Genomic DNA, 27,246 nt, shown 5'->3' with positions numbered 1-27,246 from the left:
ATTTTTATAGGTTTTTACTCCATTTAAAGTTATAAAATATTGGCACTATCCCCATGCTATGTAATATACATTGTAGCTTATTTATACATGAGTTTTTTTTTTTTTTTTTTTACTTTTTAGGGCTGTACCCGCAGCATATGGAGGGTCCCAGGCTAGGGGTCTAATCAAAGCTATATCTGCTGGCCTACACCACAGTTCAACGGCAACGCCAGACCCTTAACCCACTGAACAAGGCCAGGGATCGAACTCACAACCCCATGGTTCCCAGTCAGATTCGTTTCGTGCCACAAGAGGAACCCTAAGAATTTGTACTTCCTAACTCCCTGCCCTTGTCTTGCCCCTTTACCCTCCCTTCTCCCCAGGGGTAACCACCACAATTTGTTTTCTATATCTCTGAGTCGGTTTCTTTTTTGTTATATTCATTAGTTTTATTTTTTAGATTGCAAATGTAAGTGATAACATACAGCATTTATCTGTCTGACTTATTTCACTTAGCATGATACTCTCCAGGTCTACCCACATTGTTGCAAATAGCAAAATTTCATTATTTTTAATGGCTGAGTAGTATTCCATTTTATATATACCACATCTTTGTTATCCATTCACCAGTAGTTGAATGCCTGTATTGCTTCCATATCTTGACTCTTGGAAATAATGCTAGTATTGTTACTGAATGCAAGTCTGTGTGCTCAATGCACAGTGAGGCCAAACAATACCAAAATGTTGGAGTTTACAGCAGGGAAAGGTTTATTATAGAGCCATGAAAGGAGACAGGTAGCTCATGACAGGTAGCTCATGACAGGTAGCTCATTCAAACTCCTTGAAGGCTTTTAGCAAAGCCCTTCCATAGGAAAGGTGTGGGAGGGGTGGGGTTAGTTGTTAGTGTGAGATCCTTTATTCTTGTAGCTGTCCACACAGTTCAGGTCAGGTCACAGTGTTCTGCAGACCTCCATCAAAACAAATATTTTCTGTTCTGCAACTTTTTAATCTAAAGCTGTAATAAGTAAGGGAAAGGAGGCATTAAATTCTGTCGCCATATCTCCTTGTGACTTTGAATACTTAAGAAATTCTGTAAGCAAAGTGACGTCATTGCTCCCATCTTACTTGTTCAAGGTCCAGAGCATCAATTTTTGCCCTCCAGGGTGTAGGCCACAGCTAGGATGAGGGGGACCAGGGCATGGGCTGGTCACACTGCCTGGGAACATTCGTCCATCGCCTGGTCTGGATCCTTCCACCAGTGCCCAGGCAGGCAGATTTCAGCTGGTAACTCCCTCCAGGCCGGGTCCTCAGACCCTGCCCAGCTGTCAACACTGAGGGAGCAAGACAGCCAGGACTCAGCCAGCCCTTAGACTCCTTAGGCCAAGCAAACAGTGGCCTGGTCCTGCAGACTGCAAACCCAAGGAGATTGCTGCCACCATTAAGTCTCAAAGATGGAGCCTGGGTGAGCTGAGGGTCCAGGGAGAAGCTGAAGGTGTGTCCCGCAGAGCTCCAGAGCCTTCGTTGCAGCCACCCACTAGCTGGATTTTCTGGAGGGCACCAGGGAGAAAACCAGGATTTGCTTCTTACCACACTCTGCTGAGAGGACCACTGTTGGCAGAGCAGGACCTCTAATGGTCCTGTGTTAATAGTCACGCGCTAATGGTCTCAAACTAACCACCCGTGCACTAATAGCCGCATGCCTGCCCTGCCTCTGTTACACTGTGAACATTGGGATGCATTTATCTCTTTGAATTAGTGTTTTCATTTTCTCTAGATATATCCCCAGGAGTGAAGTTGCTGGATCATATGTTCTATTTTTAGTTTTTTGAGGAACCTCCATACCTTCTCCATAGTAGATGCACCAATTTACATTCCTACCAACAGTGTAGTAAGCTTCCTTTTTTCTCCTTATCCTCTTCAACATTTGTTGTTTATGATCTTTTTGATGATAGTCATTTTGAAAACTGCGAGGTGATATCTTATGTGGTTTTGATTTGCATTTCCCTCATATTTAGTGATGTTGAGCATCTTCATGTGCCTTTTGGCCATCTATATGTCTTCTTTGGAAAAATATCTATTCAGCTCTTCCCATTTTTTAATGACTACAGTGTATTTTATTTATTTATTTTTTGCTTTTTAGGGCTGCACCTGTGGCATGTGAAAGTTCCCAGGCTAGGGGTTGAATCAGAGCTACAGCTGCCGGCCTACACCACAGCCACAGCAACTTGGGATGCAAGCCGCATCTGCAACCTACACCACGGCTCATGGCAACACTGGATCCCTGACTCACTGAGCAAGGCCAGGGATTGAACCTGCATCCTCATGGATACTAGTTGGATTCGTTTGCGCTGCGCCACAGTGTGAACTCTGAGGACAGTGTATTTGAAAATTCAAATTACTTTTACAAGCTTATAATTTTTTTTTGGCCATACCTGTGTCATGTGGAGGTTCCACAGCTGCAGCAATGCCAGATCCCTAACCTCTTGTGCAGCAAGGGGACTTTCTCACAAGCTAATATTTTGATAAATTTAATTTAAAAAAATTAGTTTTAAATTTAAATATATTTATATCCATCCTATTGAGTCATCAGATTATTATCTTTAATACTTGGAGAATGAATGTTTTAGATGAAAATTGCTATTTTGTTTTAAACTCAATTGCTAACTGTATGTTATTTATAGAGAGACCGTACTTTCTAGTGGAATAAATCTGTGGTTTTAATAGTGGACGAACAGAATGCACTTTACAATTTTAGCGTATTTTGGTGAAAGGGAGAGAGAACTATTATTTTATTATAGCAAATTATGTGTGAGTTTTACATATGTATGTATTTTGCTGTGAGGTGACAAGAACCATGAAGATTCAGACATCATATTTAAGATTATAATCCAACAGGAAGTCTTTATTACTTTATTGCTTTTCTCTTTAAAACTCAATTTCTCCCAAATATCCTTTGAAATATCTTTGAATTTTAATAGGACAAACCTTAAAAAAGTCATCAAGGAGTTCCTGTCATGGCTCAGTGGTTAACGAATCCGACTAGGAACCAGGAGGTTGCAGGTTCGATCCCTGGCCTTGCTCAGTGGGTTAAGGATCCAGCATTGTCATGAGCTATGGTGTAGGTGGAAGACGCTGCTTGGATCCTGCATTGCTGTGGCTGTACTGTAGGCCGGCAGCTGTAGCTCCGATTAGACCCCTAGCCTGGGAACCTCCATATGCCTCGGGAGCGGCCCTAGAAAAGGCAAAAAGGCAAAAAAAAAGTCATCAAAAAATAGAACTTCTTTTTAGGTATCTTCAAAATAGGGGGGGAGGAAAATCAAATTTGCTTTAATTTAACCTTTTGTGTTGAAGTTTTTACTCTGTAAGTCTTTACTAATTTATTTTTTTTCATTTTTAAAAGTTATTGAGGTGTAGTTGATTTACAAGGTTGTGACAGTTTCTCCTGTACAACAAAGTGATTCAGTTGTATATGTACATACATTCATTTTCTTTCATATTCTTTCCCCCCAAGATTATCACAGAATACTAGGTAGAGTTCTTTATGCTATACAGCAGGTCCCTGTTGGCCAATCATTCCATATACCTCAGTGTGCATATGCCAGTCCCAAACCCCGAATCCACCCGCCCCCCCACATGTCCCCTTGGTAATTATAAGTTTCTCAAGTCAGTGAGTCTGTTTAGATCGTGTTTCATTTATTTTACTCCTAAACAAAGAACAATGTTTGTAAACTTGGGAATTAATGTAAAGATATAATTTGAAAAAAGACTAGGTCAATAATATTCTCTTCAATCAATGAAATGATCATTCCAACCCAAGATAACTTCTGGTTAAATGAAAGTTATCAAAGTACTTAAGTAATAAGATAAATATATCATTTATCTTTAATATTAACACCAAAGAAGTTTTACCCATTTTTTCTGGTACTGAAATAATACATGTTTTTACTTAACATTTAAACACAGACATTTTACTCTGAGAGCTGAATGTTAAACTTTAGTAAATAGATCCGTCTTCTGATTATTAATTGTATTTATCCCTTCTCTGTAGTTAAATAATGTTATAGTATGGTTTTTGGTTTTTCTTCTTTTTTAGGATGGAAGTAGTTATTTGAATTTAATGGTAACCACTCAGTAGAGCTCCAAAATCTATTTCAGTTATTTGAGCAGTGAATTATTTCTTGTATAGTATGACCTGTTTTTACCTACTAAATAAATTGTTATAATTTCAGACTTAAATTTCCTCAGAGAAGATTGTCTCTGACTCCCAAGTCTCTCCTAACATTCACATTAAAGAGCATTTTTTATTTACTGATGTATCTTCTCAGAACCATAAAGCATTATTCCAGTCCTCAAGTTTTAATAAAAGTTAGAGTCTGTGTCCGCATGTTGTACTCATGGTCTGAGTCATTTTCCTGTCCCCTCTAAAGTTCTCAGCACCTCCAATATCGAGAGAGCTAAAAGTTAAAATCTGACTCTACAACAATCTTTTAGGCTCTAGATGTCTGTACCAGCTGTAATTGTGGGGATTCAACTTCTAGTCTGAATATACTTTTGAGTCTGTGTCCAAAAGCTGTAATGTGATTAAAGCTTATCCATCTGGGTTTGCTTGGTATACAGGACTTGCAGTTTTAAAACGGAGATACTCTATAGCAGAAATTGGCACAACACTGTAAATCAACTATACTTTAATAACTCAAGATATGAATTAGAACTGGTAGCTGAATCACTTTGCTGTACTCCTGCAACATTGTAAGTCAGCTATACCCCAATAACATTTTAAAAAATAATAAAATTCAATAATAAATAATTAAAAAAATAAACAGTATCTTTTGAGAAGAATATTAATTTCATATTCAGAATTCCTATCCATTACATTCAAGTGAAATTAAATTCAGTACATTTTATTAAAAGTGGTGTGGTGCCATTTAAATTAAAAACAACAAAACTGAGATACTTAGACCCAGGTAAACTGAGACAGTGTATCTCTCTAATTTAGTGGCTACAATGGCTAATCCAGGGAAAAAGGTAATTAGGATTTTGCTTAAAATTTCTTTATGATAGAAAGGTTGTTTTGTTTAAAAAATACCCTTGTTTACTAGTGTTAATACATGAGGTTTCTTTGCAAGATTTAAATGTGCTTTTGAATTTAGGTACCAATGATTCTTGAGGTGTAGGCTGTTTTATTTTGCTTGATATTTGTTCACACTACAGGAGGCTTTATATAATTTTTTTTAAAGCAATCTGAGATAAATCTTTCCAGTTAAGAAAACAGACTCAAGGAATTTAAGTGATTTCTGAAGATGGCTAGAAGATGGCAAAGGTAGATTTGGAATCTAGGACTTCTGGTTCTCAGTCTCTAGTAGTTTTTCATCCAAGTTGATCATAGAAATGTAAATTGGATCCTAATTAATATGGCTAAGACCTAGACGAGAAGATCATTTCTAGTGGTCTTTTAGACGCAAATCACTGGTGATGATTAAATGCAACATTTTCAGAGGGTCTCCTTTTGAAAATTCTGACAAAAAAATATGAACCATTTAGAAAAATGTAGGTGTTGGAACTTTTGAACATAATTTCAGTGGCATTGTAGATCAAATAATAAACATATATTTTTTAGGAAAAACTATAGTTCTCTGAAATTATGCTTTTTATCTCAACTATATTTTCATAAGCAGTGTGTCAGAATAGCTAGAGAAGGTAAAATAGTTTCATTTTGCATAGCTTTTTTTTTTTAGTGCCTTTTTAAAATTGTTTGTAAAAGGCTTTTGTTTTGTTTTGCTTGCTTAACATTATGTTCTAATATTTTCACGTAACATGCAATGATATCATCCTATGTATAACTTAATTAAATCCATGTCCTTCAGGTAAAAAGAACGTATTCTCACGGTACTTACAGAGCTGGCCCAATGCGACAAATCAGCTTGGTGGGAGCAGTTGATGAAGAAGTGGGAGATTACTTCCCTGAGTTCCTTGACATGTTGGAAGATTCACCATTTTTAAAAGTAAGAGAAAATAATATCAGACAATCTAGGTTGTAGGTATTAATTTCATGCTACAGGTGATAAAAATCATGGCTGTTTCAGAATTATAAAAAATTCAATTTCATTTGGATTGGAAGGAAGGCAAGAAAGAGATGAGAAACTGAAAGTAGTTTTTGTGTAGTGTGTGAGCACATTGACTTATCAGGTACTAATTTTAATGGCAAAACTAAGTAGTGGACCAGAAAGTAACACTTGCCTGTAGTTGCCACTTTAGGATAAAGGTTCCTAAACAAAACTGAGATACTTAGATCCAGGTAAACTGAGACAGTGTAATCTCTCTAATTTAGTGGCTACAATGACTAATCCAGAAAAAAAGGCAATTAGGATTTTGCTTAAAACTTCTTTATGAAAGGAAGTTGTTTTCCTTAAAAAAATACCCTTGTTTACTAGTGTTGGTATATGAGATTTGTATAAACTGTGCGCTGAAGGATTTAAGAAATGCAAGAGGGATGCTTCTTAAGGTGTTTAGGACAAAAATAGCAGTTTGGGTTTGTGGAAAACTTGCCTGAGAAATTGTATATCTCCAAGGTATATTTCAATCTTGGAGATCCTAGCTGGCTAGAGCAAGCCATTTAAAGTTTCTGGGGTTTAGTTTCCTCATCCATAAAATAAGGTGTTTAAATTATGTAGCTTTAAGACCACTTTACATTCTTTAAATGATTTTTAGCCAGATTCCTTTTTCTTTTTTTTCCCAACAGTCTCTGCATTCTAGAAAATATTTCTTCTTATGGGCTGCTGGGGCTATCCATTGTTAGAAAAATCTCTGAGCTGTGTATTTAGGTCAGTTATTTAATATATAATTCATATGTCAAAATGTGACAAGATCAGTTTATCGCTAATATTTGCCCCATAATCTGTTGAACTTGTCTTCTTTTTTCATTTCTGCTTGCTCAATTTTCTAGTCTGTATGTGTGTATACATTTTTTTTTCACCCCATTCCATTTCCCTTTAATTTCCTTCTTTTTCCCTTTTAAAAAAACCTTTTGTTCCTTTTCTCCTTCTTCCAACTGGTGATATGGAATTTGGTTGCATTTCTTTTGAATAATATTTTCAAAGTACCATCATTTAAATATTTGTTTCAGATTTTCATTTTAAAGGCAAATGAGGTAAATGCATTCTTTCTGGAGAAATTTAATTTGATGTTCCTTATTGGTTTATTTATTTATTTCTGAAAAGGGGGGCGTATGGTGTTATTTTTGTTTGGTTGGTTGGTTGGTTTTTAAATACCCATTCTTGGATCCCTGGTGGAGCAGTGGGTTAAGGATCTGGTGTTGTCACTACTGTGTCATGGGTTTGATCCCTGACCCCAGAACTTCCTCATGGGGGTGGGGTGCAAAAAGAAAAAAAATGAAATATCATTCTCTTACGTTTCCGTGGACAATAGCCCTTGATCATTTCTGTCTCGTTCTCTTTTCTTTTCAAAGATTTTAATCCCTGATTTTAGACCAGTAGCTTCTTTAAGTAGCTACTACACAGAAAAAAATTTTTAGTTGTGGTTTAGTTTTCCTTTTTGTTTTGTTAGATTCTGATTATAGCTAATCCAAGAAGTATCTTTTTTTGAGGTATCTTTTCTTAACTCAATTGTTCATTTTTATAGATTCTCAAATAAAGTACCTTCTTATCTTGCCAACATATTAACATCATCCATGATCTATATATTTGGTAGAAGGAACAATAACAAATAATGAATACAGTGAATCATCTCAGGCAGGATTGTGAGGGGGCATCTAAGAATATTTATTTTCAGAGTTCCCATTGTAGCTCAGCGAAAACAAACCTGACTAGTGTCCATGAGGATGTGGATTCAATCCCTGGCCCCAGTCAGTGAGTTAGGGATCTTGCATTGCTGTGAGCTGTGGTATAGGTCTCAGACGTGCCTTGGATGGGCTGTGGCTGTGGCTGTGGCTGTGGCTATAGGCTGGCAGCTGCAGCTTTGATTTGACCCCTAGCCTTTGAGCTTCCATACGCCACAGGTATGGCCTTAAAAAGCAAAGAAAAAAAATTTTTTTCTTGGTGTATTGGAAGTAGACTATTTTGAAGAAAAATGTATGAATATATAGTAATCTATTTAAAACACGTACATATTTCAAATGTATATATGAAAGTTTGTCAAAGGGACAGTAGTCTTTGATGTATATTTGAAGATACATTTTGAAAATAATTGATTTCTATGTAATTATTTGTTTCTAGTGTACACTGCCATGGGGGACACTATCTAGTCTAAAATTAGAGAGTCGAAAAGATAGTGATGATGGTCCCATCATGTGGGTACGCCCAGGAGAACAAATGATCCCTGTGGCTGATATGCCAAAGTCACCTTTCAAAAGGAAAAGGTATGTTGGATACAAATTTTTATTGCTAGGGATGGGTAATTGTACATGTTTAGACCTTCCTAAGCCAAGAGTGAAAAATATAGTGGTAATACTATGGGTGAGAAAAAAGACATCAACAACAAAGTTCAGAATTATGATACACTATATTAAAACATTTGTAACATGTTTTAGACTGTAACATGTGATAGACTAAAGTTAATATACAAAGAGCATTTCCAGATTGAGAAGAAAAATGTAAAACACCCAATAGAAAAATAGGCCTTAAGCAGTTGATTGTATATTAACTGTATATTAAAAGAATTGTAAGATAATATTTTTTCCCATAATATTGGCAAGAATTATTAACAGGGCGATAATATTATAGGCTGGTAGTAGTACATGAGGAAACAGGCTCTTATATGTTGTTGGTTGATGGGTGAACTTCTCTAATCATTTCTTTAAAGTAATCTAGCTCATAAAGGTTAACGTATACATACTCGTTGAACCAGGACCCCTATTTTGGGGAATCTGTCCCAAGAATTAAAAGCACTAAAGGTAAATATATAAGAATGTTAATTGTTGCATTTATTATAGTGAGAGAAAGTTTCAAATGGTCTGAATATGCAGTAATGGAAATGTTTGAATATATTTTGTTACATTCGAAGAATATGGTGAAATAGTTAATTTCATAATATAAAATTAATGTCTGTTAAGCTGGAAGGATATGTATGACACTTGAAAAGAGCAAAATTTAGAGCTTATGTCCAGTGTGATTATATTTTTTTGAAAAGAAATAAAAAACATGTCTAAGAGGATATTTATATAAGCATAGAGAGCTGTTTAGAAACATGTGCACCAGCTTAACATTGTTGGGAATGGAGTGGGTGATCCCGGGGGGAGATAATAACCTTTTATTAGATACCTAAAGATGATTTCACTGGTTATAAATTAAAAAAAAAAAAAAAGAACAGGGAAAAATAGTCATTGAGTAAAATGTAGGTTGCATAAAGGCTGGGGCTGTTTTGCTTGTTACTGATGTGCCTCTAGCACCTAAACAGGGTGCCTGGTGCTTAGTTAATAAATACTGGTTGAATGAAATTTTTACAGGTTAATTTGTAATTTGGTAGTAAATGGCAAAATTGTTGTGTATCTCAGTGATTCTTAACTTGGGATTTATAAATCATTTTGAGAATTTCAAAGCCTCTCCCCAGAATGATGCAAATATATGCAAACTTTTACATGTAATTTAAGGGAGTTCACCAGCCCTTTGAGGAATTTGCTTGCGCCTTGTACATATCATGGTATATATATGATGACTTCACATCACGTTATAGTCTGACCAACTGATGATGATGATATATGATGATTTCACATCACGTTATAGTCTGACCAACTGTCCTCAGGCACTGTGCCAAACACTATATAAAGTCTTATTAATTCATTAGAATATGGTGTGATAGGACCAAACATGTGGGTTTGAAAGCCTCTTAGCTTTCTACAGAAAGCAACATCATCATCTAGCTTTCAGATACCTGTAAAACATTAATCACAAATAGCAAAAAGTATGTTATAGCATCATGTGTGTGTTTGTAAGTTTGTATAAAACTGTAAGGCAAGAGTGCACCAAAAACTGTAAAATAGAGATGGTGCATGGGAAATTAGAGAACCAATAACAAAGAGTGACTGTATATAGACCGATATGTGATGAGAAAATAACATGGGAAATTAGAGAACCAATAACAAAGAGTGACTGTATATAGACCAATATGTGATGAGAAAATAACATGGGGCAATCCTGATTTATCTCTGGAAACAACAGAAAAACCAAACAGGAATATAAGTAAGATGAGACTTCAAAAGAAATTCTTTTTACCTGGTTCCCTTTATGCAGCAAAATTGGAGAGGGTTTCTACAATGAGTGAAGCTAAGTAGTCAGCAGGTATGCATTCACATGGGTTCTAGAAGGTGAAAAGTGGAGGGGAGGGCCAGTGAGATGTCCCTCCTCCAAGATGGAGCTTGAGGTTTTCTTTCTACCTTCAATAAATAGAAGGTATGTTTAATGGAAGCACATACTGCCTAGTGTTTTCTTGCCGTTTATTTTTTGGTCTTTCTCCCACTAGAATATAAACTCCCATGAGAGTAGGGAACTTGTCTATCTTACTCACTACTGTCTTTCTTGTTCATTAGATCCAGTGCCTAGATGGTGCCTGACATATAAGTAGGTGTTTTATAAATATGAATGCCTTTTAAAAAGTTAAACCTGTCAGTACATCAGTACAGATGTTTGAAGGCAATTAAGCCTTAATGCATAATCCTGCCTCTCTCTTTCTCTTGTGTGAGTGTATGTATAACTTTGTGTGTATACATATATATGTATTTTCCATTCATTTTATTTTATTTTCAAATGATTTTTATTTTTTCCATTATAGTTGGTTTATTGCAATTTTTTTTTTTAACAGAACTACCAATGAAATAAAAAACCTGCAGTACCTACCTCGAACTAGTGAGCCCCGTGAGATGCTCTTTGAAGATAGGACAAGAGCTCATGCAGATCATATAGGACAAGGTTTTGAACGACAAACTACAGCTGCTGTTGGAGTGTTAAAGGCTGTGCACTGTGGAGAGTGGTATATATTAACTACTGCTTTTTTTTTTTTTTGTCTTTTTGCTATTTCTAGGGCCACTCCCGTGTGGCATATGGAGGTTCCCAGGCTAGGGGTCAAATCGGAGCTGTAGCCACCGGCCTACGCCGGAGCCACAGCAACACGGGATCCGAGCCGCATCTGCAACCTACACCACAGCTCACGGCAACGCCGGATCCTTAACCCACTGAGCAAGGGCAGGAACCGAACCCGCAGCCTCATGGTTCCTAGTTGGATTCGTTAACCACTGCGCCATGACGGGAACTCCAACTACTGCTATTTTAATGAAAGGTTTTCTTGGCTTCTAAAATTTTTCTTGGGAAGTTTTTCAGTAATTCCTCTCACAGTTTCATTTCCTCCTGTATTTGGATATCCTAGTTGCATAATTGCACTGAATGTTTTCACTTACTAGAATCTAGTTTTCATCTTTTGGGTTTGATTGAAATAGTTTCCTTTTCTAAGTGACTAGAGTTGAAAACAGTTGTCTTTTTAGGGCTGCACCCAAGGCATACGGAGATTTCCAGGCTAGGGCTCGAATCGGAGCTGTAGCCACTGACCTACACCATAGCCACAGCAATGCAGATCTGAGCCACATGTGCTACCTATACCACAGCTCACAGCAACACCAGATCCTTAACCCATTGTGTGAGGCCAGGGATCGAACCTGTGTCCTCATGGATACTAGTCAGATTCCTTTCCGCTGAGCCACGACAGAAAATCCTCAGTTGTGTTTTTTTTTGTTTTTTTTTTTTTTTGCTGTGATATAATAGTAGTAGTTTTCTTTAATATACTTAAGGTGGTCATTCCATATATTAAGATATTTTCCATTTATTAAATTGATAAAGCCCATAGAGCAAAGCTATATTTATACTGTAAGATAACTTTGCTCAGTTAAGTTTTGTTTTCAAATTGAGTATTGTTTGGGTCTGAAATTTAAGTTGGAATATCCTATTTTGCTTATTAAAGTAGTTGAATTAGTACTAAATGTGCAAGAAATTTTTTTAAGTAAAAATAAACTTTTAATTCTGAAAATGAAAAATGTCAGTATTATTGCATAGTTTTCTAAGATGTTATGAAAAATACAGCCAATATTTTCTACATGAGGAAATTTTATTTTCTACAAGACTGGTCTTTTATTCAGAAGGAAAATTTATAGTAATGTTTTTGAAATTAATACTTAGTGAGGAAGCCAGTGTAAAATGACCTTCTTTCTTAAATATAAATGAAACTTTATCAGTTTCCAATATACAGAGAAGCTAGTACTGAACTAACCCTAAGAAGTCCTAGGGAAAATGACATTAATAGTTTATAATTCAATAATAGTAATTTATAATTATGTCCAAGTTAAATGGTAATTGTCAGATATCTGTGGTTGTTCTCATGTAGTTTCTATACTCTTCCTATAGTTTGTTTAAAATACTAATTTTGTTAAAGAGTAAAAGCAGATTTATCTCTGGAAATCATTACAACAAACCTGTTTCAAATTGAGATTTTTCTTGAATATTTGGTGTAAAGGATTTGAGAGCAGCATCAAAACGTACTTAGGGTGAAATCTGATTTATAGATAGTATTCAGTAAAGTTAACCACATACTTAAATTTTCTTTCATAGATGAATATCTGTTTCATGGGCTTAACTTTGTTTAAATCTCTTGTAAGCTCCTTTAAATTATTGTTGGAGAGTTCCCATTATTGGCTCAGTGATAACAAGCCCAACTAGGATCCACATTCATGATGATGCAGGTTTGATCCCTGGCCTTGCTCAGTGAGTTAAGGATCCATTGTTGCTGCGAGCTGTGGTATAGGTTGCAGACCTAGCCTGGATCCTGTGTTGCTGTGGCTGTGGCATAGACCGGCAGCTGTAGCTCCAATTCGACTCCTAGCCTGAGAGCTTCCATATGCCACTTCCATTTAGGGTGTGGCCCTAAAAAGCAAAAAAAAAAAAAAAAAAAAAGAAAATTGTTGGTGTATGCTTTCTCCTCCACTTTGCGTGGAGATTGTGTCCTGACCTTCAGAGGCCCATCTGGTTACCAATAAATATTTATTGAGTAAAAAACACTTGAAGCTAGCAATTTCACAGTCAAAAGGACTGTTGTCAAACTACTGATGTGTTTGTTAGGTGGCCAGATTTTAGAATTATACTTGAGACAGATTTGGAATGAGCTATTTCTTGCTATGACTTTTCTCGCTGTTATAAAATACACCAATGCGCCTTTCATCTCTTAGCATTAAAGATGGTAAGAAAATAATTTGGTTAATGTTCTACAAGGGTTTCATGGCTCTGATGCAAACATAGTTTCTGATTGCTTTATTATTATTCCTTACTGTTACTATACTAAGGAAATTGGTGCTTTCTCTTAGTGTTCTTGTCTCAGTGTTTGCCTTCTACTCTTTTTCTCAAGGAAATGTTAGAGGTTAACTATTAGATTCTTGACTTTATCCTTGAGCCAAGCTTAACACCAATTTGAAATAAAAGACTGGGATTAATTTAGACTACAAAAGTCTTTTTTTTTTTGTCTTTTTGTTGTTGTTGTTGTTGTTGTTGTTGTTGCTATTTCTTGGGCCGCTCCCTCGGCATATGGAGGTTCCCAGGCTAGGGGTTGAATCGGAGCTGTAGCCACCGGCCTACGCCAGAGCCACCGCAACACGGGATCCGAGCTGCGTCTGCAACCTACACCACAGCTCACGGCAACGCCGGATCCTTAACCCACTGAGCAAGGGCAGGGACCGAACCCGCAACCTCCTGGTTCCTAGTCGGATTCGTTAGCCACTGCGCCACTACGGGAACTCCTACAAAAGCCTTTTTTTTTTATTGTAATTTTATTTATGTATTTATTTATTTTGCTTTTTAGGGCCACACCCACAGCATATGGAGGTTCCCAGGCTAGGGGTCAAATCAGAGCTATAGCTGCCAGCCTACACCACAGCCATAGCAAAGCAGGATCCGAGCAGTGTCTGAGACCTACACCACAGCTCACAGCAATGCACGATCCTTAACACACTGAGCGAGGCCAGGGATCGAACCCCAAACCTTATGGTTCCTAGTCGGATTTGTTTATGCTGTGCCACGATGGGAACTCCTAGACTGCAAAGAAATCTTAAGCTATCTCAGTTTGTCAAGTATTGATCAAGTTATACCACTTTTTAGTATTACGAAGGTAAGAGTTACATATATATATATTTTGTTGTTGTTTTGTTTTGTTTTTGTCTTTTTTTAGGGCCGCACCCATGGCATATGGAGGTTCTCAGGCTAGGGGTTGAATCGGAGCTGTAGCCACTGGCCTACACCACAGCCACAGCAATGCCAGATCCGAGCCACATCTGTGACCTATACTATATCTCATGGCAACTCCGGATCCTTGACCCACTGAGCGAGGCCAGGGATCAAACCTGCAACCTCATGGTTTCTAGTTGGATTCATTTCCGCTCTGCCACAACAGGAACTCCTGGGTTTATATATTTGAAGTTGCTTCTTGAAGTCCAGCTTTTTTAAAATCAACTATTGTGAAGTTTCCATGTGACACAGTGGGTTAAGGATCTGGTATTCCTATACCTGTGGTGCAGGTTGCAACTGCGGTGTGGATTTGATCCCCGGCCTGGGAACTTCTACATGCTGTGGGTGTGGCCAAAAAAATTCAACTGTTGAAGTATAATTTATATGCAGTAATATACATGCTTGTTTTAACTACACAGTATGATGTGTTTTGACAGATGTATACAGTGATGTTACCTCTACTACAACTAAAATAGAGAACATTTTGTTTCCCTCATGTACCTTGACTGTTAATTTCCCCCCTTGTTACCCCAGCTCCAGACATTTATTTTCCATCTTTACAGGTTAGTATTGCCTCGTCTAGGATCTCATATAAATAGAATCATTTGTTGCCAGACGTCTTTCTCTCAGTCAGCATGTTTTTTGAAACTCAGCTATGTTGCTACATGGATTAGAAGTCCATTCCTTCTTGTTATTGAGTGGTATGTCATTGTATGGAAGATCAGGTGATTTATTCATTCACCTGATGAATGAATTTTGAGTTGTTTCCAGTTTGAGGTTTTTATGAATACAGCTGTTATGAACATTCCCTTAGAAGCCTTTGTGTGCGTATATGATTTCATTTTGTTTCAGTAAATACACAGAAATGGAATTATAAGCTCTTAGGGTAAGACAGAATAATCTTATACAGAGGGAATTCTATGTCTACAAAAGAAGCACTAGAATTTGTCTAAGTCATACGATTGTAAAGTATTGAAAAGTCAGTATATTAGCAGTGAACATTTTGAAACATTTTGAAAATGAAAAGGAATAGCATAAAAATTATGAAATACTTGGGAGGTAATTTTTAAATAAATGACTCAAACTGAAAACTACAGAACACCAATGAAAAAAATTAAGTAAGACTTACAGAAATGTTAGAAATATTCTTGTTTATGGATTAAAAGTATGGATTATTGCTATGTCAGTTTTTTCCCAAATGATCTATAAATCAGCCCAGTCCCAATCAGAATCCCACTAGATTTTCTTTTAGAAATACAAAAGAACCTGATGGAGGCAAAACAGCCTTAGAGGAAAAGCAGAACAATGTTGGAGGATTGTTCTGCCTACCTATCATTTTTAAGCTTTCTTACTGTGAAGCTACAGTAATAAGAGAGGGTAGTATTAGTGTAGAGATAGACATAAAGAGCAATGGAATAGAATAGTGTCTAGAAGTAAACCCGTTGTTAATTTTTAGTGAACGTACCAAGGTAATTCAGTGGAGAAAGTAGTCTTTTCAAGAAATGGTGTTGTAATAACAGACTATCCATATGAAAAACCAAAAATTAAAAACAAATAAACCTGGACTTGTATCTCACACCATACAAAAAAATTGGAATGTAATAAAGAACTAAATGTAATCATTAAAATTATAATACTTCCAGGAGTTCCTGTTGTTGTTCAGCGGAAACGAATCCCACTAGTCTCATGAGGATGTGGGTTCTATCCCTGCCCCCCCCAGTGGGTTGGGGATCCCATGTTGCTGTGGTGTAGGCCAGCAGCTGTAGCTCCAATTTGACCCCTAGCTTGGGAACTCGGATATGCCGTGCGCGCAGCCCTAAAAAGCAAAAAAAAAAAAAAAAATTACACTTCCACATAAAACATCAAAGAATGTTTTGCATTAGACAAAGATTTCATGAACCATAAAGAAAAATGATATCATTAAGATAATGAAAAGGCAGATTACAGACTGGGAGAAAATATTTGAGGTGTGTGTATATAACTTGTATCCAAATATATAAAGAACTCTTACAATTCAAAAATAAGGAACAACCCAGTTAAAACTGGGCAGAAGATTTGAACATATATTTTATAAGGTATGCAAATAGCCAATAAGCACATTAAAAGTAGTTCAGTATAATTGTGTCATAAGGAAAATGAAAATTAAAATCACGAGATAACACTATACACCCCTAAAATTGCTTCCAAAAAAAACCCAAAACCAAAAGCTAATTAAAAATGTAGATTAAGCACAAGGTTTATACACTGCCCTGGGCACTGTAGTAAAGTTTGGCACTGTATAAAATTAAACATAAAAATCCTGTAATTTCATAATTCTTTTTCTGTTCCTGAGGCGGGGGGGGGGGGGAGTTTCCTTCTATCTTTTACTTGGAGTATTTAGACCATTTACATGTGATTTAACCATCATTCAGTTTAGATTTAAATTTAATATCTTTTTCCCATTTGTCTCTGTTTTCATTCCTTTTTCCTATGTTTCTTTCTTACCCTTTTTTTTTTAGTGTTTTATTGCTTAAACTATTTGTTTACTAGTGGCTGCTCTAAAGTTATCATAGTCTATGTAATGTATAAGAATGTGCAATAGTATACTGCCATCTCCCCCTACCCCCCCATTTATGGCCTTTGCAGTAATTATTGTCATACATTTTACCTTTTGTATGCTATAACCCCCCTCCCCCCAGTATGTTGCTTACTTTGGTGTTAAGGAATTATTTCTAAAAAGAATTTTTAAATGAGAATAAAGTGTCTTCATATTTACTATTACTTACATTGTTTTTCCCTTTAAATAGATCTACCCTTTCATCATAGTATCATTTTCCTTTCTTAAAGAAGTTCTTTAATATTCTTTGTTGTGCTGCTCTTCTGATGACAGATATCTCAGCTCTTGCTTGTGTGAAAATATTTTTGTTTTACATCTTTTAAGGAGATTTTGGAGGATATAAAATTCTAGATTGAATTTGTCTTTCAGTACTTTAAAGGTAGTTTTCTCTCTTCTGGCTTGCATTGTGTCTGATGAGAAGCCTGCAGTCATTCTTGTCCTCTTTGCCTAATATATCAATGTAATGTGTGAGTTTTAGATTTTGTCTTTATCACTAGTTTTTTAAAATGTGGAAGTTCCTGTCATGGCTCAGCAGTAACGAATCCAACTACTATCCATGAGGATGTGGGTTCAATCCCTGGCCTTCCTCAGCGCATTAAGGATTTGGCATTGCTGTGGCTGTGGTGTAGGCCAGCAGCTTAAGGCTCCTATTCTGGGAACCTCCATATGCGGTGGATGCATCCTTAAAAAATAGACAAAAATATAAAAATAAAAATTTAGTTATAATTTGCCTTGGTGTGATTTTTTTGTTATTTATATTGCTTGGAATTTTATTCCAGAATTCATTTTTGTGGAGTTTACATTGTGGCTCAGTGAAAATGAACCTGAGTAGTATTGATGAGAATGCAGGTTCAATCCTTGGCCTCGCTCCATTGGTTTAAGGATCTGGTGTTGCTATGAGCTGAGGTGTAGGTTGCAGACGTGGCTCAGATCTAGCATTGCTGTGGCTGTGGTAAAGGCCAGCTGCTGCAGCTCCAGTTTGACCGCTGGGAATTTCCATATGCTGCAGGTGCAGCCCTAAGAAAAAAAGACCCAAAAAATTCATTTTTAAGCATATTTTATAAACATATATTTATGTATTCTTTTTTGTTATTGTTGTCTTTTTCTTTAGGGCTGTACCCATGGCATATGGAAGTTCCCAGACTAGGGGTCTGGGCTATCCTGTCCCACAGCCACAGCAACGCAGGATCTGAGATGGGTCTGCAACCTACACAACTCACATCAGCGCTAGATCCTTAATCCACTGAGTGAGGCCAGGAATTGACCGTGTCGTTATGGAAGCTAATCAGGTTTATTACTGCTGAGCCACAATGGAAACTTCATATTTATATATTCTTAATTAATTGAAGAATTTGGGAATTTTTAGAATTATATTTAAAGACACCATTAACCTCAGCAAATGGTGTGGTTATTTTATAAGTGCTTTTCTTTTTTTTTTTTAATGATTTTTATTTTTTCCTTTATAGTTGGTTTACAGTGTTCTGTCAATTTGCTACTGTACAGTAAAGTGACCCAGTCTCACACACACACACACACACACACACACACACACACACACACATATGCATGTACACACATTCTTTTTCTTACATTATCTTTGATCATGCTCCATCACAAGTGACTAGATACAGTTCCCGGTGCTATACAGCAGGATCTCATTGCTTATGCATTCCAAATGTAATAGTTTGCATCTGTTAACCCCAGATTCCCAGTCCATCCCACCCCCCACCCCTTGGCAACCATAAGTCTTTTCTCCAAGTCCATGGGTTTTTTTAATGTGTAAAGGTTCCTTTGTGCCATGTATTAGAGTCCAGATAAAAATGATATCATATGGTATTTGTCGTTCTGAGTTCACTTAATATGAGAGTCTCTAGTTCTGTGTTGCTGCAGATGGTATTATTTTGTTCTTTTTATGGCTGAGTAGTATTCCATTGTGTATATGTACCACATCTTCTTAATCCATTCATCTGTCAGTGGACATTTAGGTTGTTTGCATGTCTTGTGAATAGTGCTGCAGTGAATAAACGGGTGAGTGTGTGTAGGAATGTTTTGTCCAGGTGTATGCCCAAGAGTGGGATTGCTGGGTCATATGGTAGTTCTATATTTAGTTTTCTGAGGTACCTCTGTACTGTTACCCATAGTGGTTGTACCAATTTAATTCCCACCAACAGTGTAGGAGGGTTCCCTTTTCTCCACACTCTCTCCAGCATTTGTTATTTGTGGACTTACTAATGATGGCCATTCTAACAGGTGTGAGGTGGTAGGTACCTCATAGTGGTTTTGATTTGCATTTCTCTAATAATCAGTGATGTTGAACGTTTTTTCATGTGCTTGTTGGCCGTCTGTATATCTTTGTTGGAGAAGTGTCTCTTCAGGTCTTTTGCCCATTTTTCAATTGGGTTGTTGGCTTTTTTGCTGTTGAGTTGTATAAGTTATTTGTATATTTTAGAGATTAAGCCCTTGTTAGTAGCATTGTTTGAAACTATTTTCTCCCATTCTATAGGTTGTCTTTTTGTTTTTTTATGGTTTCTTTTGCTGTGCTAAAACTTGTCAGTTTGATTAGGTCCTTCCTATTGGTTTATTTTTGCTTTATTTCTGTTGTCTTGGGAGACTGAACTAAGAAAACATTCATAAGGCTGCTATCAGAGAATGTTTTGCCTGTATTCCCTTCTAGAATTTGATGGTGTCTTGTCTTATGTTTAAGTCTTTAAGCCATTTTGAGTTTATTTTTGTGCATGGCGTGAGGGTGTGTTCCAGTTTCACTGATTTACATGCAGCTGTCCAGTTTTCCCAGCACCCCTTCCTGAAAAGACTGTCTTTTCCCATTTTATATTCTTGCCTCCTTTGTTGAAGATTAATTGACCATAGGTGTCTGGGTTTATTTCTGCATTTGTTATTCTGTTCCATTGGTCTGTATGTTTGTTTTGGTGCCAGTACCACACTGTCTTGATTACTGTGGCTTTGTAATATACCTTAAAGTCTGGGAAAGTTATGCCTCCTGCTTGGTTTTTGTTCCTCAGGATTGCTTTGGCAATTCTGGGTCTTTTGTGGTTCCATAAAAATTTTTGGATTTTTTGTTGTAGTTCTGTGAAAAATGTCATGGGTATTTGATGGAGATTGCAAATCTATCGATTCAATGAATCTATAGATTGAATCCATAGATTGCTCTGGGTAGTATGGCCATTTTTATGATATTAATTTTTCCAGCCTAAGAGCATGGAATATGTTTCCATTTCTTTGAATGTGCTTTAATTTTCTTGATTAATGTTTTATAGTTCTCAGCATATGTCTTTACCTCCTTAGGTTTATTCCTAGGTATTTAATTTTGGGGGGTATTGTATTTTTATATTCTTTTTCTAATATTTCATTGTTAGTATACAGAAATGCAACCAGTTTCTGAATATTAATCTTGTGTCCTGTTACTTTGCTGAATTCATTGATCAGATGAGTAGTTTTTCTTTCTTTTTTTGTCCTTTTTTAGGGCCGCACCCGCAGCACGTGGAGGTTCCCAGGCCATGGGTCTAATCAGAGCTGTAGCTGCTGGCCTACGCCACAGCCACAGCCACGCCAGATCCTTAACGCACTGAGCAAGGCCAGGGATCGAACCCACAACCTCTTGGTTCCTAGTTGGATTCGTTTCCGCTGCACCATGACAGGAACTGCAGTAGTTTTTGTGTGGAGTCCTTGTGTGGAGTTCTTAGTTTTCTATATATAATATTCTGTATATAGTATCCACCATCACCCTAATACCAAAACCAAAGATACTACCAAAAAAGAAAATTATAGGCCAATATCTTTAATGAAATTTGACACAAAAATTCTCAACAAAATTTTAGCCAGCCCATTCCAATAATATATAAAAAAGATCATATACCACGACCAAGTGGGATTCATTGCAGGTTCACAAGGATGGTTCAACATAAGCAAATTAATCAACGTCATACACCACATTAACAAAGGAAAGTCAAAAATCATATGATCATCTCAATAGATGCAGAAAAAGCATTTAACAAAGTCTAGCATCCATTCATGATAAAAACTCTTACCAAAGTGGGAATGGAGGGAACATACCTTAACATAATAAAAACCATTTATGACAAAGCCACAGCCAGTATAATACTCAATGGAGAAAAGCTGAAAGCCTTCCTGCTGAAATCTGGAACAAGATAAGGATGCCCATTCCCACCACTGTTATTCAACATAGTATTGGAAGTCCTAGCCATGGCAATCAGACAAACAAAAGAAGTAAAGAGTATCCAAATTGGAAGAGAAGAGGTAAAATTGTCACTGTATGCAGATGACATGATACTATATATAAGTACTTTTCTAATGAATGTCTCTTAAATTTTAAGAGTTATTTAGGGATTTTGGTATCATTGCATCTTTATTTAAAGAAAGTATTCCCTTCCCTCCATATTTACCTATAATTTTTATGTAGTATTTTTAATTTAGAACTTGATTTATCGAAGTATTGACCTTAATTTTAAGCTGAAACAGTTTTTTGATTTGTATAATTAAGTCATCATTTTAATTTTTCAAAATATGTTACACATCACTGTAATAAAATGAGGTGAGGCTGCTGCTCCTGGAAATCCCCACACCTTTCCTAGAGCCCTGAAGGCATGTCTGCCTCCTACCTCTTAAAATTCTCTCACTTCCCTCCCTTCAGAGAGTTGTTTTGAGAGCACGATCTCTCCCTTCTCCATTCCTTGACCAATGAATAAAGTTTCTGCTCTCTTTTACCAAAAGAAAATGTATTAAGTAAAAACAGTGAAATGAGATAAATTGTTTTTATCCGTAAGTTGTTTTTGTTTTCTCTTTTTTCCCCAGTAGGTAACTCCCATCTTTACTTATATATATTTTTTTTTTTTTTCACAAAGTCAATCCAGTTCTTTGAAATTCTGGGACACAGCTTCTTTGAAGAAAAGAGTCTAAGTCCTTCAGGAAAATCAGGTTGCATTTAAAGTCCCATCTTTGGGCTCAGTGTTCAGAAGAATTCGTCCAGTTGCATAAATGCGTGAGAGCTTAATTTCAGGGGAATTTCTGTTCCTTTACAAGGTTTGAAGAGTAGCAAGTCTCATGTTCATGATAGCAAACCTCATAGCAATGTTTAGGTTGAAACTCATGCCGTTACTCCTTTGTTTAAAGATGTGACGTGATCTTTAATTACAGTATTTTGGTTTTGACCATAGACTATTTTTTGCTTTGAATTTAATTGGTAGAGTGAAACAGTGGCAGATTCTTCATTATCTCATATTCTTTTTTAGGCCTGATCAACCCCGAATAACCAAAGATGTGATTTGTTTTCATGCTGAAGATTTCTTAGAAGTAGTTCAACGAATGCAGTTAGATTTGCATGAACCTCCATTGTCTCAGGTATATTTTAAACTGTTATTATCATCAGGTTAATTTTTATCATGGAAAAAACTTATTGGTATTCCTTGCTTTTGTTTTTTAGTGTGTCCAGTGGGTTGATGATGCAAAACTTAATCAACTGAGGAGGGAAGGTATTCGCTATGCCAGGATTCAGCTGTATGATAATGACATTTATTTTATTCCAAGGAATGTTGTTCATCAGTTCAAGACAGTTTCAGCTGTATGCAGTTTAGCATGGCACGTTCGGCTTAAGTTATATCACTCAGAGGAGGACACTGCTCAAAATACAGGCATGCATGAAACAGACACATTGCCGGATTCCAAGTCATCAATTCTTGGACCTCATGCTGATAATGTGATTTGTGCTGTAAGCAAAACCTCCTTGGATTCTATTTTTCCAGACAAACTTCATTCTAAATATGAGTTACAGCAGATTAAACATGAATCTGTTGCCTCTGTAAGAATCAAGGAAGAACCTGTGAATGTTTATATTCCTGAAAAGACTGGAGCACCAAATAGTATGGATGGCAAGAATGTTAAAGCAAAATTGGATCATATTCAGTTTACAGAACTTAAGATCAATGTGGACTCTAAATTTGATAGCAGCAACAAAGATTTAAAGGGAGAATTGTGTCCTAGAAATCTCATAAATCTAGTTGATACAAGGCAACATAGTTCAACACATTCAAATCAAGATAGAAAAGATGATGACATTTTGTGCTAAATTTGTACATACCATTAAAATTTTTTTTCTTAAACTTAATGTAATAAAGATTCATGAATTCTGAAAGCAAGCCAAGGACTTGCTCCCAAGTCTGTTACAAATTATAGTTTATGTAGCTTTGTAACATTCCTCAGTGCCTGTCCATAACTGTGAAGTATCAAAGCACTTAGGGCCAGATGCACTGTAAACATTGCAGGTTTAAACAAAAGGAGTCTTTAAAAAAATCATTTGCGTTAGAGTTGTAGGTTTTAGAATAGAGCTGACATTAACATATATATATTTTTTTCTTCTTTTTGTAATATGAGCCAGAGTTCTTTTTTGACAGTTTAAGGCTTTTCCATAGAGCTTATTTATACCAATTTTTTTTTTCATTTTAAATATGTCACCACTGTAGTGTAAATAGCTTTTTAAAAATCTTTTTAGTGTGATTTATACTGAAATGTGAGCCACTTAATAAAGGTTCATTATAAATATGTTTTCTGTTGGGTCTGCAAAAAAAAAAAAAAAAAAAACCAGACAATTCATTTAAATCATTTATTATCATCATCTATTATGTTTCTGCTGGTATATCCATTTAGAGTGCTAGTGGAGTTGAAATGTGTGATTCAAATCTAGTGAATATTTAAATTCCCCACACTGTGCAAGCATTTTTAAAGCCAAGATTCAGTTACGAAAGCATATTTATGTGTGTGTATGTATGGGAATATGTATGTATATCATATTTTGCATAACTTCTTAATTTGCTGAATAAGAAAAATATGTGAAACTTTCTAGTCTTATTACTCCCTTGAATACTTTTAAAAACATTTGTATTCAACATGAAGAAAGCAATTTAGGTAGTAGAAACAATGTTATAAGTTGGGAAAAACAAGGTCTGTTAGTGATACCTAACTCCCTTGTGGCCAGACTATATAGCCCTATCATGAATTTTCTTTTTAGTGTATGAAATAAAAAGTTGAGAATATTTACTAATAAGCACCCATACTTAATAGAATGTAAGAAATTTTATAGAAAGTTTAATTGTAAGCAATTAAAATCCTCTATCACTTTTATTGAAGAACAGGAAGAAAATATGGCAAATAGAAAATATTAAAAGCATTGACTCTACTTCCATGTACACTGAGATAACAAAATATGATTATTAATCTCATCTTTCTCAGCATCCCTCTCCCTACCCTAGCAAGATAAACAATTCAGAGTACTTTTTTTTTTTTTCTTCAAAAGAAACTCTAGGAAGTAAAATTGGGATAGGAAACAAGATTGCCAATGCCTCCCTAAAGATGATTATAAAAAACAAATTTTTTCAATAATGGGCTTCAGTGCTGTTTAGATTGCTTTCACTACTGTAATTAAAAGTCAAATAAGGTGTGGTTCAATGTTAGGAAATCTTTTTTGGCAAATCTGTTTTACTTGTATTTGGTATTTTTCTGAGCTCATACTTTGGTTGATGTCTTTCACTTGCGGTTGTTTATGCTACCTTTTCAGCTAGTGTTGCTATTCCCATTGCATTGGTTTCTGCTCTGGCCTCATTTGTGGTACCCATAAAACTTCTTATCTCTGTGATTAAGGAGAAGCCACTTAAAGGCATTTCACTAGAAAAAATAAATTGCAACAATGATGTCATTTCTGGCCTCCAATTTAAAAAGGGTAGGCAAATATTGTAAGAAATCTCAGAGGTTTGTAGGAAATCAGTGTATTTGCAACATAAAAATTATGGGATAAGAAATGTATAAATCATGAAAATGTAAATAGAGATTTTGTTTTACATGTTGCTTTCTCATCCTGTTCCTCAGTATGTTAAGCTTCTATTTTAAGCTAAATTTATGTATTTGCACCTACCTTTTTGGGAGGCAAAAGTTTATATACAAACCAGTATTGAAAATTAGATGGGGATATCATTAAAATGTTTAAGTTTTTCTAAGTGAAAGGTGACATATTTAACAAGATTTGTTTTAGTTCCAATCTTCCAGGGTCATACACATACATATATGAGACCATATCATAATAAAATGTTTTTTGGGTTTCTCTCAAGATATATGAGCCTTAAACTGTTAACTTAAAGACATATGTAAAACAATCAGAGTGGTTGCTTTTAGGAGTAGTTCCTATATAACCTATAGTCAAACTTCTCCAGATTTTGAAAATTTAATTGTTTTGTAAAATGCTTACATCTCTATGAAGGTGAAATATAAGTAAGTGGGCTCATTTTTCAAGATCACAGCCTTATCACCTTGAATAATGCTTATGTTCCAGTCTTACGGGTTATAATTTTAAAATTCTCAGATGCGTTCTGAGAACTTGCTGGCTACCTTTGTTACATACAAATAATTTTTATTTCAATACTGCATTATATTAATGATTTCCTCATTAGTACATTCCAGTTCTTTATCTGAACACAATTTTTTTGCTGTTATTTTCAATTTCTTGGACCAGAATAATAAAGCACTTAAGATATAGTTTCTATATGATCTCATACTATAAAGAATAATCAGTCATTATGTACATTATAAAATTGCTATACAGACCTTTATAGAGAAAAAACTAAGGTACCTCAGTGGTGTCTGCTAAAGTGGTTTTTTTCCTTTTTAATTATTTTTGTTCATAAGCTTTTACTAAGTAATGTATATTCCATACTCAGGTTAGCTGTTTAGCTATCAAAAGAGTTAAGCATTTGTGATATTTAGTTGAAAACTTTACTAAAGCCATATTGATTATCTTCTTTGTCGCTACAGCTATTGACCTTAAATAAAGATTAGGTTGATCTAGCACAACACTTTGTGTGTGTGTGGGGTGTGTGTGTGTGTGTGTTTAAGTGTAAGATTATTGAAAATACTGTTTGATTCCACATATATTCACTTGTAATCCATTCTGTAACTTTGCGGGGGTGGGGAGGGGGTGTTTAAGTATTCAAGGTGTTTCATTAGTATTCCTGAGTGTAAAAGAGGTTTTCCCCAAATACTTATGGCAGGTAAAATCATCTTTGTAAATAATAGATTAGCAATGTTTTGGTAAATTTGGATTCAGTTCTTTTTTTTGATAATTTTACTGTCATGTAAAGAAATAGCTCAGTTCATTTTGCATTTAGCAGAAGTGCAAGAGTTATATTTGAGATTTGAGAGAAACTTTCCTTGTCTTCCACCTTTCAATAAATGCTAAAATTGATAACCATAACCTTTTAACCTTTGTTTTGGAATTCTTTTCTTTCTTTCTTTTTTTTTTTTTTTGTCTTTTTGTCTTTTGAGGGCTGCACCGCTGCATATGGAGGTTCCCAGGCTAGGGGTCGAATCTGAGCTACAGCACAGCAACCCGGTATCAGCACAGCAACCCGGTATCCGAGCCAAGTCTTTGACCTACACCACAGCTCACGGCAACGCCAGAGCCTTAACCCATTGAGCGCCAGGGGTCGAACCCGCAACCTCCTGGTTCCTAGTCAGATTCATTTCTGCTGAGTCACGATGGGAACTCCTTGTAATTATTTTCTTATATTTGATGTTTTACTTTCATCTCGTTATCTTTAAAAGTTCTTGTTTATCGAGCTTCAGGAGAAACCATAAGATCTTGAGAGTGATTCCAATCTGAAAATTGTTTTTCGTCTTAAAAACTAATTAGCAAAAATTGACTTACGCCAACAGAGAAGAATATTGAAGATTACCTTGAACAAGGTCACTAAACTAGTAAGGTATGGGTGCTGGGATGGCATGGTAAATCACCTCCCTTTCCTCTAGAGATGACTGTTTCTATCCCAGGAGGGGAGGGCAAAAGTGCCACTGTTTATAGAGTGGTAGAATGCATTGGTCTTTCTTAATCTTTCTTTTTTCTGTTTAACTACTTTGATATGTAAGCAAAATTTACTGGTTTTGGAATGTGCTATTTTCATGAGTTACCTTTGATATGATTGGCACTGACAGTATACCTCAGATAAGAAAATTAAGAGGACAACTCAGGAGAAGTATAATTTGCTTTTCTCTCCATCCTGGCTCTTCTTTTCAGTTTGTCTTGTAACCCACTGCATATTGCACATGGGAATGTTAGCTTTTTAGAATGTTAGGCACAAGGAGCCTAAAAGCAGAGATGTCTTTACTTTTTAAGTTTACAGATGTGTATCATATTTCTTCTGGCAGAGCATGGAAAGGAGGGGGAAAACATCTTGCATTTTAGATTAGTTCTCTTCTAGGACTTCAGACCCAATCTGGGAATGTGAATGAGCTAACAAAATGTGGGAAACAATTATATTAACTAGAAATTAATACTACTTGTATGCTTTATTACTATTAACTACCTTCCAAAAACTGCGCTATTAAAAT

The 27,246-nt window shown here is 35.9% G+C and overlaps 1 protein-coding gene across 1 annotated transcript in view; it reads left to right on the top strand.

The window, feature by feature from the left end:
• Positions 1-24,565, top strand: part of RSBN1L (round spermatid basic protein 1 like) — a 67,296-nt gene extending 42,731 nt beyond the window's left edge. Inside the window, exons 4-8 of the mRNA XM_047752000.1 lie at positions 5,844-5,981; positions 8,211-8,353; positions 10,792-10,959; positions 22,110-22,218; positions 22,301-24,565. Coding sequence (XP_047607956.1) covers positions 5,844-5,981; positions 8,211-8,353; positions 10,792-10,959; positions 22,110-22,218; positions 22,301-22,942 — 1,200 coding nt within the window. The 3' untranslated portion in view covers positions 22,943-24,565. The remainder of the gene's footprint in view (positions 1-5,843; positions 5,982-8,210; positions 8,354-10,791; positions 10,960-22,109; positions 22,219-22,300) is intronic.
• The last annotated feature ends 2,681 nt before the right edge of the window (positions 24,566-27,246 follow it).

This window comes from Phacochoerus africanus, chromosome 11, assembly GCF_016906955.1.
Source record: "Phacochoerus africanus isolate WHEZ1 chromosome 11, ROS_Pafr_v1, whole genome shotgun sequence".
In the NCBI taxonomy this organism is placed as follows: domain Eukaryota; kingdom Metazoa; phylum Chordata; class Mammalia; order Artiodactyla; family Suidae; genus Phacochoerus; species Phacochoerus africanus.
This window is presented reverse-complemented; position numbering and strand designations above follow the sequence as displayed.